This window comes from Globicephala melas, chromosome 6, assembly GCF_963455315.2.
Source record: "Globicephala melas chromosome 6, mGloMel1.2, whole genome shotgun sequence".
Lineage (NCBI taxonomy): Eukaryota > Metazoa > Chordata > Mammalia > Artiodactyla > Delphinidae > Globicephala > Globicephala melas.
Genome location: NC_083319.1, coordinates 48,774,932 through 48,793,079, shown reverse-complemented (window position 1 = coordinate 48,793,079; position 18,148 = coordinate 48,774,932). Strand labels below are relative to the sequence as shown.

Below are 18,148 nucleotides of genomic sequence, written 5' to 3'. Positions count from 1 at the left end.
TCTTGTGATCATGCCTAGATTTTTCATTTGCCATGTGTTTTGTTAATCTAAATTTGGGAAAAGACAAATTATAAAGGCTTCATAAACTGTTCAATTACTTGAAACAATTCTGGTCAGATTGTTTTCTAAAGCAAGAATCTAAGTCTGAAATGAGTCATATAAAAATCACAATTCACTGGAATTTCTTTCTTGACTTAACACTGGTGACACTTTCATAATCATCATTCGAGATTGAGAGTATTTAGGGACAAAGAAAAGGGCTCAGGTCACTCTCATTGAGTCTACTTTTGAGTTTAATTTACAGGCATAAGATATCTGCCAGTATCTCAACTAACAATAAAAACATAATATCATTAAATATTTTCTTATATATCACTTGGCATACTATTGGGTTGGACAAAAAGTTCATTCGGGGTTTCCCATAAGATTTTATGGGAAACCCCGAATGAACTTTTTGTCCAACCCAATACTAGTTAAGAGTATGGGCTTTGGAGACAGTGGATCTTGGCTTAGTTTTTTTTTTATGGAATAAAACATATCTCAGCAGGCTAATATATACAATCACAGAGAGCTTCCTCAAATATGAGCTCAATAAATTACAATTACTATTATGATTATGCTCATTGAAGTTGTATAAAATAGAGCAAATGTTTTATAGTCAACTGAGAGATGAAGAAATCAAATCTTATAAAGTTTAAGTGACATGTCAAGGCCTTATGTTCATGCAAAGTATTATGTTAGTGGTTACCATCAAACAAAGAAAACAATTTAATCCCTATTTTTGAGGAGTTTTTAATTAAGTAGGGGAAAAAGACAGTTGTGGGAGAACTACCATCAGGCATATGATATTGTGGGTGAAGTCAGGGAAGCTGTCTGGTAGAAGGGAGCCTTGAGCTTAGTTTGATGGAAGTATAGGGTTACGGGTTGCCATAGAAGAGAAGAGCAGTAGGAATAATATGGAGACACCACAGAGGTGGAGTTAACCTTAAGAGCTGAACAATATTCGTTTTCAGGTCTAATGGCAGGGCAAAAGATTGTTACTATCTCAGTATTCATAGCATTATTCTTCACCAAAGTCTGTTGTTTTTATCTATTAATTGAAAGATTTGGTTAAACAGAGTTGAAGGTATTTAAATTTAAAGAATCAAGGCTAGTTCTATCACTGAGTTGGGAGGATCATGCATCTTTCAAAGGGGTTACAGAAGAGCCTCTTCTCATTCCACATTTCTTTGTCTCCATCCCCAACGTGTAGAGGCTTCACCATCCACCTCCCAACTTGAGCTGCTACATAAGAAAATAGTTTTATATTCAGATACTTGGTGAAAAATCCCTCAACTATAGTTACTATAGTATGATCAAGTTCTGTAATATGAGTAGAGATTAAGTTGTGGTAAAGTTGTGAACCAGATATAATTTATCATTATATTTTTTCCATAATGTTTATTTTCCCTGAAGCCTGAATTTCATCATGGCCAATCCATCTCTCAATATTTATTGAGTACCTACTATGTGTGTGGCTCTAAGTACTCAGAATCCAAAGATACATGCCTTATATCTTTAAAGCCTAGTTAAGAGATCAGACTTGAAAGGAAGTACATTTTTCAGAATATCTAGAAGCACACCCTAGGACAAATTAATCTTTCTTCTTTATTTTTAGGGCTAGTATTTGCCTTTATGGTGTCATTCCAAAGGTATATTCAAATTCTAAAATGAATAGCAACTGTGATGTCTACTACTCCTATCAATAAAATAACTGTAGTAGTACTTGAATTTTCAGCTTCTAAAAGTGCTCATCTGAGAGCCAGCCCCACAGAAATAAAATGATCTATATTTTCTATTGGTTTGGATATAAATCTACTGTAACAAAATATCTGGCATAAGATATAGAGCCTTTCTTTTATCCTTATTTTTTAATTTATTTCAAGTAAATTTCCTGGATTTCCCTTGACATTTACTTTGTGCCACTTCAATCTTATTCTGGAACATAGACATAGACTTGACCAAAAATGCAACAATCCTATTTTTTCAAATGATTGCATTTTGATAGAATTCTGAAGTGGTCAGGATTTTTAATAGTATGTTGGTTGTTTTTCTCTGCTACCTGATGTCTGATCCTATAAGGTTTCCTTTTTGATGTTTATTACATGTGTGTTTGTTTATATAAAATGGAAGAAAAAGGATAGAAGGTATTAAATCAAGCTAGCTATGGAAATTATTGTAACTACTTAAGAAGCTTACCAGACAACACTTCTGTTTTAATGAATTTTAGGGAGATTTTTACCAGTGACTACATATTTCACTCAAATACTTCTTTTTATGACAGCCTAACATCATATTCCTTTTAAACTATCATTTAAATTATACATTAGAATAATAAACACATATTTAAATGTCCCTCAAACTATGTCATAAATCCTGTATACCAAAAACAGCACTTTTGGGAATTCCCTGGCAGCCCAGTGGTTAGGACTCTTTGCTTTCACTGCCGAGGACCTGGGTTCAATCCCTGGACAGAGAACTGAGATCCCACAAGCCACGTGGTGCAGCTAAATAAATAAATAAATAAATAGAAAAGAGGAAAGAATCTATAGGAAAGAGAAAATTACGATTGGAAAGTGAATCACCTAAATAGGTCAGTACACAGATTAAAAAAAAAAAATTAAATTAAAAAAACCTCACAAAAAACAGCACTTTTGCTCCAAATAATTTACAACTTGAAAAACAAACTCTTATTATATAAGAGCCTGAGAAGTCCTATGTGTATTGTGGTTTCCCAATTTTGGGGGAAAAGCATGCCAGAGTGGTTGAAATTCAACAGATCTTGGTCAAAGATTTACTAAAAAATGAAAATACGATTGTTTTTCCTGTGCTCTCTACAACCTGCCAATTTTACTTCCTCTTCTCGGTCTCTCCGCAAGTTCACTTGGATCTTTGTGAGCCATGGCTTGCCTTTATTGGACCCCTGTGAGCAGGGACAATGAATGTGCACATTTTATTGAACTTATAAGTGGCTTTTTCTGCTCCCTGAACTGGGATCAAGTCTAGTTTTGAAGTCAGACAATGTAAGTAAGTCCCGTTGGCACAGGCGTATGTAAGTTCTTATTGGCACAGAACAGGTAAGAAATACAGGGAGAAAGAAAAGAAGAATGAAAAAGAGGAGCACATGAGGAGGTGAAATCAGAGAAAAAAAGCTAGAATTGGAGGGAAATGAATTAGGGGTGATTCACCCAACCCAGCAAGGCAAGTAAATACAATATAAGTATTGTCTTTCCACAATCATACAGAAATAGAAGACAAACAAAATGACACAGAAAGGCAGTAGGCCAGCATTCTCTGCAAATGATTAGGCAACTGAGGTAATTATATGGTTACTCTATCTTGAATAAAGAAATAATCAGCCTTCATTTATTCATAGTTCATCTGCATGAGAAAGTTCCAAAACGGTTTTCCCCCCACAAAATTGAATAATAACAACTCAGGTTTACAAGAGAGATGCTGAAACTATGAACATTTAAAAATGACTTCTGAATCATCACGACATTTTAAATAGTTAATTCATTTGTTAATAAAATGAACTATTAGATGCTCTTGGTATTAGGGGGCATTTTAGCATATTCTAATTCTTTAAGAACTGTATTTGTTCTAGTTCGCAGCTGATATATACTTAAAAGCCAACTTGGAATCTAAGGCAAATATTAACCCAAATACGTTCCATCAAAGACTAGTCCCAGATACTTTGAAAAAATTAGTATTACTTTTCCAGTCGGTTCTGCCAGCATAACACTTTGGGAATTGCTGCTTGAGATATTCAATTTTTGTATGATACAAAACAGCAAGTACATTTTAGTTAAGAGAATATTACACTGATAAAACTATCTCATTCCTTATTCTACATATTCTGGATAAATTCGTGTTTCTACATGTAATTTGGAAGCATAGATATGGACATTTCTTATCACTTAAAATAAAGTTATTTATCACTTAAATAAAGTTCTGAAGGATTCAAAGAGTGTTTATTTACTGCTTCCATTTCATGATCTTTGATTTTTAAATTCAAAGTATTTTGCATTGCATTTTAAAAAATTGCACATACTGTGTTGCACTGAAATAAGATGGTTTCATTATACTGCAACACAATAGAAGAAGCAGTTTAGGACCAGTTACTTCTCAACCTCTTTGATTAAAAAAAAAAATTTTTTTTTTTTTTTTTTGACTCTGACAGACTTCATGTTACTTAGAGAGAACTGCGAAGCACATTTATTACTCTATGGCAGGCCCTGATTGGGAATGGAGGATTGTATTGATCTGATATAGAGAAGCATTGATAAATAATTAATTGCTAAAATTATTGGGGACAAAAGAAATAAATAATGCATGGCAATCTGTGTACATAGTCTAACTCATACCAGTGGAATTTTGGAAAGTATTACATAGGGGAAAAAGTCTGGTTGTTAGTAGGAGAGAAAAACCCTAGAAGGTAGGTGGGGAATGACCTGTTTGTGGTTTTAAACAAACGAAAAAGAGACCCTGGAAATAAGACAGTGACTCAGAAAAAATAGGACCAAATTCTCTCTGGCAAAACTGTTGATTGATTGGTCAGTGTGTGGCTCCTGACATCAGAAGAGGAAAGAGAGGTTAACAACCTGCTGAGTTTGGTCAAGGGCTTCTGAGTAGCTCCAGAGCAGGAAATAAAGATCCCAACTGTGCCACTCCTCACCCAAGCATTTAGCAAAAGAAAGGCCAACCAGGGAAGCCACAAGTTTGAATGGAAAGAATCTCCCTCTGTAGCCTCCTGTCCTAGGTGAAGGGCACTCAAATAAAGAAGCTGGAGACCTGGGGTGAGGAAAGTCCTCATTTTATGTATCAGTCAATGAATTCAAGCTGTTAATTAATCTTAACATAACTGTGCCAAGAGCACTTGCAAAATTTGATGGGTGATAAAAGACCATTGCTTGATTCAAACCAAGAGGGTAGTTGATAAATCTTACTTAGGACCTTTCCTAATCCTAAGAACTGACACGGAGTTCACATAGATAGATTCTGGAAAATAAATAGTCTCCCATAACTATTCCTAACATCAGTTTCATTTTGGGAGGTGGGGACTGACAGAGTAATCCAGTATGCATAGTTTGAATTCTAATTTTATTTTACTCTTTTGATATCACCTCTATGAGAAGTCACATACAGGGAGCTCCCAGGACTTACATCTCTTCCAATCAGGTCCTCCTGGTTTTCCACAATTCCCCAAGGGGCGATACCTATGGTACATATCTTCCCTCGAGACTTAGATGCATGGTCCTTCAAGGCATCTCCAACATGACGAATAACACCTAAGAGGAAAAAGAGAAGTATTACTCTTGCCTTTTAAAGCAATTACTTTCCATTGATCTAAAGGAAATTGTGGTAACTGTTTTTCCTAAGATTAAATGCACTGAATATAAAGTTTTGACACATTTCTACATGAACTACACATGTTCAGGAGAGAACATAAACTTGCACCTCTAATGCCAGATACATTTGCTGGACTTGTATATGAACTCTAGTAATACATTTCTTATTCTATCTCATATGAAAAAAAAGATGTATACAGTATCTATAAAAAGAATAAATACAGGGACTTCCCTGGTGGTCCAGTGGTTAGGACTCTGCACTTCCACTGCAAGGGCCATGGGTTCGATCCCTGGTCAGGGAACTAAGATCCTGCAAGCTGCGTGGCCAAAATAATAATAAAACTTCATTTAAAAAAAAAGAATAAATACGATACTTTAAACTTAGAGAATCTTTTCTTGTATTGTAAGTATAATGATGTGTTACTATGACTAAGTACTAATACCATGACAATATCCTATAAAAAGCATCATAAATAATATTATATTAAATCTATACCACAGTTTGTGTATGAGTTAGGGTCAGCAAATAGAGTAATCTTACTCTCTTCAGGTGCCAGCACAGAGCGAGGGCTCAGGAACTGGGCACCACTGAACTAACTAAGCACACAAAACACACCAGGCAATTTAATCACAGGAGACAACAGACATGTGTGAACAACTCAATTCTGAAATATTCATAAGATCAAACAGAAAGAGCCTCCTTTAAAAAAAATCAAATAACAGAGTAGTGTAAATAGCCACTAATCCATGCTGAGCTGTGCTGGGAGCATTGGGAAGCATATCAATTTCACTTACTATCTCATCTATGGATCTTCTAAGAGAAAGTACTGATAAAGAAAACCAAATACAAGAGTAAAGGTGTGAATATTAGTGTTAAGTTTTTTCCTATTTATATGCAAAACTCATTTGGGGTCCAGTCCTGGACAAGAAGGTTAACTTCATGGTAGCCCCTCCCTCCATCTGCCACAATTCCGCCTTCACCTTTTACCCAAGCTGAGTGTTCAATCGAACACACTTTGAGTGTTGGATTGAACTCGATGCCTGGAGAGAGGCAGAGGTGAACTCTTTGGTTTACAACATTTACGCTGTTAATTCTTCTTTTGATATTGGATGCATTTCACAAAAGAAGAAAAACAATAAACAATGTTCCAAGTTCCCCCAAACAGAAGATTGGTAAGCATTTCTTTTAGAAACCTTTGAGTTGATCTCCACAGGAGATGCAGGTTATGCCAGGAAAGCAAAAGACTGAATAATTATAGGCAAATGATGCCTGTTAAACTGTGAGTGAAAGTTGGAGCTTAAAGCCTGAACAGCCACGAAATAAAACTGCTCGGTAGATATTTGATCATCACAAAGTAAACAGTAAAGAGCCGGCTGAGCAGGTCATTCCAAGATCATGTCACTATACAGACTGAGTCAGGGTTTCACATGACAACGATGGGCATGGCCAATATGCAGATTTCGCTGTGTAAGTGAACCTATATTGTTGTGAGCTGAATGTTCACAACTTCTAGGTATGGAGGAGACTTCTGAGTGCAGGTCTCACTCAGACATCATCTAAACTACAAACAAATGAATAAACAACATTGAGATACATTTTATTTAAAACTAGTTGGTCCAGGGTGATGTTCAGCATGTCCCACTAACTTCAAAGGTGTCCACATGCGCAGACTTTGAGTATTGAAACAAGTCTGAATTAATTTACTGCAGCCTTACCTGTCTCTTCCAATTGGCACTTCTGACTCAGGCTGGGGAAATACATCAAAACATTTACAGCATCCGTTCCATTATCTGCTGCACATTCATAATGTTCTGCAGATAAGCACTTAACTCTAAGTGGGTTTGTAAGAATTGATTTGACAGCTTGCCTGGATCACAATATAGAAACTCATTTGGCAGGTAGAAAAAACTGCTTGGAGTTCAGAGTGGGGTGTGTCTTCTGTTGGTGCAGAGTTGATTCAATGAAATACTTTAAATAATAAACACATGTTACTCCAGACTTTGCTGTCACCCCAGATGGAAAGGGCATTCTGCAAACTCTAAAGCTATTTGCATCAAACTTAAAATCACTTAAAGAACAGAGTCTCCAATTTAGAGCAAAAGTTATTCCTTAAAAAATTACTGGATGCCTATTTGGCAAATTGAGGTATTGAAAATATCCTGTGAAATTCCATTAGTCGTGGTTATAAATTCTGTAGAGTCGAGTATTAAATATCCCAATCTGTTTCTTAAGTGTAAATAATTCTTCTTGGTTGAGAAATGACAGTACAGTTATCATTTAGGTAGAGGAAGGAGAGAGACTCAGTGAAAAGAGCAATAACCAGCAGGTGTGGACACACAGGTGTAGGGGCTGAGGTGGGGGAATGTAAATATATTTAACCTCAGGAGAAAATGACCTTAGTCACAACATTCTCGTGGCCTTATGTTGTCCTTCTCTGTCCCACTTCCAATTACCTGTGTTAACACCTCCAGTGAATATCCATGCTCCAGTTGTCATGGCTGCTTTGATGAGACCTTTCCCAAAGACTTGCTTGAGTTTTGGCTGGAGTTCAAAGTTCTGTAGGCCCCCATGAACTGAGATGAGAAGCTTGGGAAGCTCCAACTGCCATTCCTTGGTCATCAGGTGTAGGAGGAGATCAGGTTTTGTATCGAAAGATACTCGTACGTACTAGAAGAAGGACGACCATTGATTAGGGAGACAGGTCAGGGCTGACTGTGGCTGCTTACCTTTACTGATTGCAATGATATGTATAGTTACTTGAAGAAAACGTCTTATAAAAACTAGATTTTTTTAAAAGGGGCAAATCAATTGCTTTACCAAAAGAGACTTCTAGACAAAGGGATTCACCATTTTAAAAGATTTTCTTGAAATTCTGAATGACTACAAATTTTTAAATTATTTAACTTTCTAAAATGCAGTGTAAACACAACTTTCCCTGGGATGGGTTCTTTGCTCAAAGGAAATCGTATTTATATTTTACCAACCTTAAAATTTGTGCAACAGTTCAAATGTTGCTAACATTTTCAATATAAATAATCCCCCTATACCAACTGGACCTAGATATGACTGTTTCTGTGACCCTATTATTTTGAGAGGTTTTGAAAAATTCTACAATTCTACATAATGTAACAAGAATTTTAAAATATGGTAACAGCTGATTATATTTATTTAAATCTAAAAATAACTGCATACCAAATGTTTTATCTTTCAAAGAAAAGTGACAGAAGTCATTCCAATTATTTTTGTAGAATAGTTGAAAAAAATTGAAGTGCATAGCAGATATCAAGGTATTACCAGATGCAACTGGAAATAAAGTTATGATAAGGATATATAAATAAAATGCTATAAATACATATAATGATAAACATCTATATAACTATATATATATATATATATATACACACACACACATACTCATTTAGGTCTTTAATTATATAAATATTCCATTTCTAGCTGGAAACAACTGGAATATTGGGCAAATGCACCTGAAAGCCTTTTGAAATGTATTGCTGAGCTGGCATGAAAAGAGAGAACATTCAGATAGCTAAACAAAGTAGAAGCTGGAATCTCAGGAGGTAAGGAAATACCAAAGCAAGCTTTGGCCTTGAGGCTTTCTCCTGAATCCTGGAAGACCATGAGCATCTGCTTTGGTAGCTTAATGCAGTATGGGGGTGCCTAGGTGCCTAAGGAGAGACCCCACATAAAGCTGGGATACTTCAAAGGGCTCCACTCTCAAGTGTAAGGAAGAAAAATAAATAAGGCTGATGGTCAGAAGAATAGAGCAAGGAAACTTGCCTGCCTCAACCTTGATTCTCAGCAGATGGGAAAAAAAAAAATTCTCCTCTGGTTATTTATAAACAAAAGTGGGTCCTCATACAGGTTCTGGTCCACATTCACACTCTCAGTGTGGTTTGAGAAACATCAGAGTATTTAATATAAGATGGTTCTGGTGGGGTAATGGCTCCAGATAACTCTCAGAAGTAAATGCAAATTCTCTGTGGAGGAATACATCATCAATCCAGGTCTCAAATAATTCCCATGGGAAAATAAGCATCTCATTGTAAAAAAATAAAATCACAAATTACAAAAGGAAGTAAAGCAACATGAATGAGAACCAAAAGACAACGGATAGCAGAATAAGATCCTCAAAGATACTGAAATGTTCAGAGAGAGAATATGAAATAGCTACATTTAATATGTTAAAAAACATAAATGAGAAAATTGAACATATGAATAAAGAACAAGTGATTATAAAAAATGATCACACACATTTGAAAAAGAGTAAAAAAGAGAACTTCTAGAAATTAAAATATAACAATTTAAATGAAAAATACAGGGGATAAATGAAACTACAGATCAGACATGTTAACTATAGATCCAGAGAAATAAGCCAGATGCAGCCTAGAAAAATAGAGGAATTGAAAACATAGAAGAAAATTTGAGAATTTTAGAAGACGTAATCAGAATTCTAGATAGAAATAAAAGAGATAATGTGGAAGAGGCAATACTTGAAGAGATATTGGTTGGGAATTTCTCAGAATTACTAAAAATACTAATTCTCAGATTCAAGAAGCTCAATGAATCCCAAGCAAGATAAATAAAAAGAAACCCCACGCACAGATACCTCATAGAGAACACCAAAGGGTAGGGGGAAAAGCCTTCAAAAGGAGCTAGAATAAAAGACAGATTACCTACAAAGAAACAGTCATTAGACTGATGGCTTACTTTCAACAGCAACAATGGATGCCAGAACAGTGTCTTCAATTTGCAAAGAGAAATTATCTGTCAGTGTAGAATTCAGCAAAAATATCTTTCCAAAATGAGAGCATATTATAGACATTTTTAGACTACCAAAACTGAGAATTTACTTCTAGCAGACTTCGCTGAAGGAAATTTTAAGATATATGTAGCAGGCAGAAGTTACATGATCCCAGATGGATGATCTGAGATACAAGAAAGAATGGTAAACAAAGATATTAGCACATACAGGGTAAATCTTAAAAAGCACTGGTTGTAAAATATAAAATGATAATAGTGTCTAATATATGGTGGAAAGGGATAGAACTAAAGCACTGGATAATATAGCATATAAATTAGGGAGTAGTAATTAGAGTCAAAGCATTCTAAAGTCTATATATTATGTGGGAGAGAAAAGTTTTAATTTTGGAATTTGTGAAGTATTAATGTTGAAGTTGCATAACCACAAAAAGAATAGACTTGCATGTAATCATACAAACATATGCTTTTGGATGTATAAATAAAAAAGGTTATGCAGGAGATGACAATTTATTGTAATATTTTTTGGATCGGGGAGACCCCACTGTTGCAAAAACCTTAAAAATTATATGTCAATTCTTTTGTTAAACTATATTTTAAATATATTTAGCAGAAATGTGAGGTACAAACATACAAAATATCAAAGTAGCTTGATAAATTAAGCTGCATAATCAAGAAATACAGAAGAGCTAAAGTTTCTCATATACATATACTAGAAATCCAAAGAAGTGTTAGAATCTAACAAGCTGGTTCTATATTGATTTAATCTACTCAGCAAAAATCAATTCCAGAATGGAAAGAGTATAAAGGTTGGCAATTTTAGCTAAGTACATTATATCAAAAGAATTATATCACTTATTTTACATTTGGTAGTGTATAAAATAAGTGATATAATAGCTAGTGGGAAGCAGTTGCATAGCACAGGGAGATCAGCTCGGTGCTTTGTGACCACCTAGAGGGGTGGGATAGGGAGGGTGGGAGGGAGGTGCAAGAGGGAGGGGATATGGGGATATCTGTATACATACAGCTGATTCACTCTGTTATACAGCAGAAACTAACACACCACTGTAAAGCAATTATACTCCAATAAAGATGTTAAAAAAAAGAATTATATTACTTATATCAATAGAATTTAACTAGAGTTTACAATGTGGGAAACCGCATATTTTGTACACAAACTCATGTAGAGGGCAAGAACTTTCAGATATCAGCAGAAATCTTCAACAACAACGTGCTTTTTTTGGAATTTGTGAAGTATTAATGTTGAAGTTGCATAACTACAAAAAGAATAGACTTGCATGTAATCATACAAACATATGCTTTCGGATGTATAAATAAAAAAGGTTATGCAGGAGATGACAATTTATTGTCCAGCCTTGGGGCTGGAGAAAGGGTACTGCAGTGGTAGAAGCAAACACAAGGGTTTCTTAAATAAAAGCTTTTAAAATCATCTATTGTTATATTTATTATCTCATTGAGTGACTGTTTATAAGAAAGCTATCTATATAATGAACGCTATAAAATAAAAGAATAAAATGTTTTCTGTGCCCCTACACTGAACTTATGCTACTTAAGTAGTTAAAATTTGGTAGCTTTACTAGATTAAATTTATACCATTTTGAATAATTCTAGAAAGGGATATTTAGTAAAATAAACTAGAACTGAGACTCACAAGGCTTCCAAACTATACAAACCAAGAATGTTCATTGTGGAAGATGCTAAGAAACTGCTTCTCAAATTATTCAGTAACTTTATTCCAGTATCACTTTCTTATTCCTTCAAAAAACCCCAACTAAATAAGAATCCATATTCTTCTAAGGTGAGATATAAATTACACTTCTAAATATAGAAAAACATCTAAAGTATAAAAATCCTTCTAAAATTAAAACATCCTTCTAAAATCCCCTTGCAAGCCTAGATAGTGGTTCCTAAAATTTCTGAAGAACTGTAAAGCTGTAGTCCCAATGATTAGAGAAGGCTTACATGAGAACAGTAAAATGTTTTGAAAAACAAGAAAAGTAGTGTGATTATGGCTTTTGGAACTTCAAGATGCCTCACTGAGCAATCCTACCTGCACGTTTCATTTAGCCAGGTAAATAATGTGAGATTCTGAGCCACAGGTAGTGTCTGGGAACAGACACACATACATTACTAATGAACTCAATGTGAAGAGATATGGCAATCATACTAAATCACTACAGAGATTGTGTAATAATTTTAGTATGTGTAACCTAGCTAAATAACATATTATGGTGATCTAGTGGGTAAGACTCCACGCTCCCAATGCAGGGGGCCTGGGTTTGATCCCTGGTCGGGGAACTAGATCCCACATGCATGCTGCAACTAAGAGTTCACATGCCACAACTAAGAAGCCCGCATGCCACAACTAAAGATCCCACATGCTAGCAATGAAGATATTGCACACGTCGCAACTAAGACCTGGCACAGCCAAAATAAAATTAAATAAATAAATAAATAATATTAAAAAAATAACATATTATGGAGTTCAATTATTTATGGTAATTAGTAATAATAATTCTAATGCATTTTTAGGAATAAGTCTCACTTGGTAAATAATTCTCTTTGGGGCTTCTAAAGTTACAACTTACCAATAAGGAACCCAATTTACTGATCATGTAAGTAGTTCACTGGAAAGTGACCAACGAATCTAGTGAATATGTTAAAATTCCTTTTGAACTAGCTTCATCTTTTTCCTAGCTAGGAAACGAAGAAAAGCTTGCTGGTGATCACGAAACACTTGTTACTCAGTTAATAAGTGCTCCAGTGGGGGAATGAATGAATGACCTTAGATCACCTTGTCCCTGGTTCTCTGTCTTACAGACGAACAAACAGAGGTATTCAGTGTCTGGCCTGTGTAAGGTCATGTTGCTCACAGGCTCTCTATCCATATTTCTCTCTACTCTCAATTTCTTAACTACTGAGAAAAAACCCCAAACCTACAATCAAATCCCTTGTGTTCCACGTACATACATACTGTGTGCTTTACATGCATCATTTCATGGACTCCTCCCAATTACGAGGTTGGTGGCATCCACATTTACGGGGGACAGGAAAGAACAGTAAGTTCAACAGCTGTTAAGTGGTGATGACAGGATTCACACCCCAGGTCTGTCTGACTCCAGGTCCTTGCTCTTGACCTCAAAAACATAAATGCCTCCTCTCTCACTTCTCCTTTTCCTTCACTTACAACCAAGCAGTCTGCGAGTCCTAACGATCCATTTCTCAAATGGTGCTCTCATCCAGGCCTTTCCTTCTATTGCTTCAGTTGTTATTTTAAGAATAAATAAGAATGCTCTTTACTAGGATGTCATTTTGGGTTGTGGCAACAGTCCTACTGGTTCCTCTAACCCTGTGTTCTCAATGAGACACCAACAGGCAGATTTCTTTCCCCAATTCCTTTTTGATCATATTATTTCTCAATTCAAATAGTTACATCATACATAAACTCCCATTCTGCCTGTCATGGTCCCCACAATTTGGCCTTACCCTACTCATTTAAGAGGCGTTCCCCCGCTTCTCTCTGTATTTGGCTAATGTTATTCCCCAAGTCCTAGAAAACCCAGTCCCTCCCCTTTCATCTACATAAATCATTCTTGTCTTTCAAAGGCTCTTATTGACTGCTCCTTGGAATGCAAGCTCATGTTGACTCAATATAACTCTCAGTCAAACCCAGTCTAATATACATTTTTTTCCTGTTGTTTCTTGTTTGTGTCAGTTTTATCTCCCTATTTGCAAGATCTTTGAGTGGAGGGATCATGTTTGGTCTGACCTACGATTTTGGATAAGCCTTTCAGTACTGGCTATGATGTAGTTACAATCTTAGAAATAAAAGGGAGTTTAGAAATATCTTAGCAATCATGGGAACTAGAAATACTCTATTTCAGTTCTTCTGCTTTACAGATGACACTGAGACCCAGGGAAGGTGAGTGACTGGGAGTCAGAATTAGTTATCTAGTAATTAACCACTCACCTAACCCATTATTAAAGCTACTGTTACACTGAAAACTCTAGGTTGAGCTGTGCTTCTCAAACTTTAACATGCAAAACTCACCCAGGGGACCTCAAAAATGCAGGTTCTGATTCAGTAGGTATGAGGTGGGACTTGAGGTTTTTCATTTCTAACTAGCTCCCCAGGGACCACAGGAGTAGCAAGGATTACAACTCTTCCCCAGACCAAAGATTCTAAGTGGTGTGTCTAGCGTTTATCACTGGGCCCGAGGGAAGAAAGAACACTCAATATTTTACACAAAAATCAAACAGAAGAATGGAGGAAATAATGGAAAATTACTCAGGCCATGAGAAGTAGGAAAGTGCAGCCACTGATAAGCTACTCAATTTCAACTACCTAACTTTTTTTCACCAGGACTAATTCTTATACAAAGGAACACATGATTAATGACAGCCCACCCCTGATATCCAGAAACTGATAAATAACATAAATACTGGGTGTCCCTGTTCCTTTAATGTCGGCCATTATTTTAGATTTATTTTTCCTTCCCTTGGAGAATAAAAGATTTTTTAAAAAAAGGAAGCATTTAAATGAATCAATTTGTTACTTTTTGTATGTTATTGTTTAGCAGCTCAAGGAAACAGTTTAGGGATAAGAGGATAATTAAAACTAAGGGATAAAATGACACTTTATGATTACCTGGAGATTTCAATTTTTAAATTATATTCTTATACCCATAAGAATCAGGTTATTCAGTAATTCTCCCAGTGCTTGTAATATAACAGTTAACTCAGGTGCTGAATCAGCAGCTTCAAGGTCATAAATGGTTGTACCCAGAGCAATTAATCAATTCCTGCTCAAAGGTCAATGTGATTTGAAATTAGGAGCTATTCTGGTTGTCAAGAGAAGCAATTTTGACTGTCCACTTGTGAGCTCATTAATTGCCAAGGGATCACCTTACAAATAACAAGAAATCTTCCTAATGTGTATATTAAATTTTGTTACCTGGGCAGTACTCTGATGTGGTGATGTGTGCTCCTATTTGCAGGTTTCCCAATCACGTGTGGCATCACACTCTAGCAACAGTTACAGTACTGGCACTGTAAGTCATTTGATCAGTTTGAGACCCTCTCTTGTAAAATAAGGGTGATCCTGACCACCACACAGAACACTAAAGATTAAATTCTGGGAAATGCCTGGAACGTTAGAAAAAAATCAGTATATGTAAATTGGATAAGAGTTACAAGCACTCACATTATAAATGACTTCTGCATACAACAGGATCCAGATAACTTGCCATTAGCTCTTTAATGTCCCCTTCGAAGCAGCCCTTTGTTTCTCAACTCTGAGCTATCAGAGGAGTGACTGGTGCAAGTTATAAAAAGTACCTGTCCAGAGGGAAAATGTTACCTCTGTCTGGCTACCTATCCTATCCTTCTCCCTCATGCCCTTAGCTCCTTACTTTTAATTTCTAGAAATAAATTGAGCTCAAATGAGTTACCCATGCCTGCACTGCGACCATTAGTGCCCCTGCCTGGCAGCAGAAAGCCTGTGTGATGAGCTAATGAGATTCAGAAGAGCATCTAAAGAATGTACTGTATAAAACAGAAGTTAGCTCTACTTGAAATAGTACTATTTGATCTATTCTTAAGGTGCTTTGGAGGCCAATGCATACAAGCATGATTTTCACAAAAACACGTACTTTGAATTCCAAACCGCAAACTTACAAATGAAATTTTGCAAGTGAGACTATAAGAGCAAACTAGAGCTTTTCTTTTGTTCGAATGGCAGAGGGCTTTGGTAGCTAAAACTCTTGAGTTTTTGCTTCTTCCAGTTGCTAAATTTATTTTTGTTTAGGAGGTGATTTCACTGCAGTTTTTTCTAAAGCCACTCTAACCTGCCTCATCATTAGAAATGTTACTATTCACTTGTCAAAGTAGAACTCAACCTTACTATGGCCTCACTGCATTAAACTGGTAGAGAGGTGTCACAAACCAGACAGTATCCTTCCCTTTACAACACCCAGGGCGGGTGAAGGCTGGAAAGTGGAGAAGCAGCCATCACTACTTAGAATAGGCTGGGGTTGTTTAATTTAAAATAATAATAATCTTCCTTTGGTATTCTGATCTTGACTTGCTGTGGAGCAATTTGTCTCTGATAATTACTCTGTCACCTTTTCAGCCCTAAATTTTTACTCACATCATTTTGCCCAGCTTTTTAAATGAAAAGGGAAGATATTTACAGAACAATAAATCTGGTTGCACTCTAGGAAATGGTAAATGACAAATCTTTCTAACTCTCACTGTGAAGCCATCTTTAATTTGGGGAAATAACCAATTGGTATATTTCAGTAGTACTTTTTCTGAGTAATGGAACTACTATAGCTAAATTTACTTTAACAGTATTTTCAATGCCTTTCTTCTGAGCCTGTAGTGGGAATTTGTCCCATTTTCCTTTCTGTTGAGATCTGTGACAAGCATCATTTCATTTTCTAATTCTCTGTAGCCCCATTTTAAATGAGTATTTTAAATTAAAGTTGTGGCCAAGGAGAATATGTTGCATCAGACTGCTGAGACCATTTTGCTGATATCAGCTTTCCAAGTCCATGGAGCCGTTGGTTTTGCACCAAATGTTTAATGCTTATGGTGGTTTAATGTATGCAAAAGTTCCCTAGAAAGAAAATATGTGGAATGCAAATGTAAGGTGTCACTGTTATTGGATTCCTAGTTTGATGACCCACAAAACTTTGGGAGTGAAAATGCCATTGTAATTTATTCTATATTGTTTTTGTGGTTCTTCAATGTTAGATAACAGGTGCTTCCAGGTGATGGATGCTGATAAGCCAAAGCTAAAGGTTTAGAAATAATATAAAACTTCACTGAGCATATGACCTAGTTGCAGGGGTACTCTATGAATTTTCTGCCAGAATTGCTTTTGTATAAAATTTTCTAGAACAAGATGAGTTTCTTGAGGAATGTCGGTTCTTCCTTCCCTATAGGTCTGTGACTGAGATCAGACGTTGAAGTGATATTGATACATTCTAGTTTTATTCCCAGCTTCAGAAAGGCTTTCCAAAGGTACTGCCAGTCTAATAATGGTCTAGAGATTTCAAGGTGGCAACTGGAAAGCAACAGAGCAATTACAAAACCCCTCAAAAACCATACCATGCTATATAAAGCTTCTTAGTTAGCTATAGTCCAGTGATGAGCTATTTTGTTTTGTGAACTGGGATTTATTTAATGTATTTTGTGCATGTCAGTCAGTGATTCCCAGATCAAATCTGTATAATGCAAAGAAAGATAATTTTTAAAAAATCAGATTTAATCCTAAAGCATTTTAAGAGTATAAGGTTGTAGACGTCATGCAGCTGACAGCCTCCCCACCTGCCTGAGTAGCTCCTCAGTTTTACCTACTCCCTCTCACACACTCTCTGGTAATGCTCAGAGAAGAAGGCTTACATCCCGGCTGACTCAACAGTTACAGCTCTAAGTGTGAAAATGAAGCACAGGGATAATTCTCTAAATTATACAACAACTGTAATAAGGGGCTCAACCTGATCTAATAAGCTGAGTAAACAGCAAGGGAAAACCCAAAGAGAATTATGTGGGTGACTTGAGAAGTTTAAATACAAGTCCTTAATTAGGTTATACTTACCTGGTCTATAAGTCAGCTCAGCATTAACTGGAAGAGATGATTAGTAAGCAAATAAGAGTCTGTCTAATTAAGTCCAGCACTGCTTACTTTTCTAAATAATTTAATAGACTCAGCCCCAGATAAAGAAGAGTCTTTGAGAAAGGACCCAACAATGTCTGCTGTTGGGCCATTTTGGTATTGCTCTCTCAGTCAGTTTTAAAAGTTACCTGGAGCCCAGTCTAGTAAGAAAATGCCTAAACCAGAGCTTTAGTGTCTTAGTACCTTCTTCCTTGGTCCTCATGTTCTGGTTTTTATAAGGCATCTGCATGAACTGCCAGGTTGTTTAACAGCCCAGGAATGGATTTGGGGGGCATGAAT

At 36.1% G+C, this 18,148-nt stretch overlaps 1 protein-coding gene across 7 annotated transcripts in view; it reads right to left on the bottom strand.

Annotated features, from left to right (window-relative positions):
- TRPM3 (transient receptor potential cation channel subfamily M member 3) overlaps positions 1–18,148 on the bottom strand; it is a 523,188-nt gene that overhangs the window by 244,791 nt on the left and 260,249 nt on the right. For all 7 annotated transcript variants that reach the window (XM_060300848.2, XM_060300849.1, XM_060300850.1 and 4 more), the window contains exons 4-5: positions 7,845–8,058; positions 5,206–5,330 (exon numbers count right to left, since the gene is read on the bottom strand). In XM_060300848.2, coding sequence (XP_060156831.1) covers positions 5,206–5,330; positions 7,845–8,058 — 339 coding nt within the window. The remainder of the gene's footprint in view (positions 1–5,205; positions 5,331–7,844; positions 8,059–18,148) is intronic.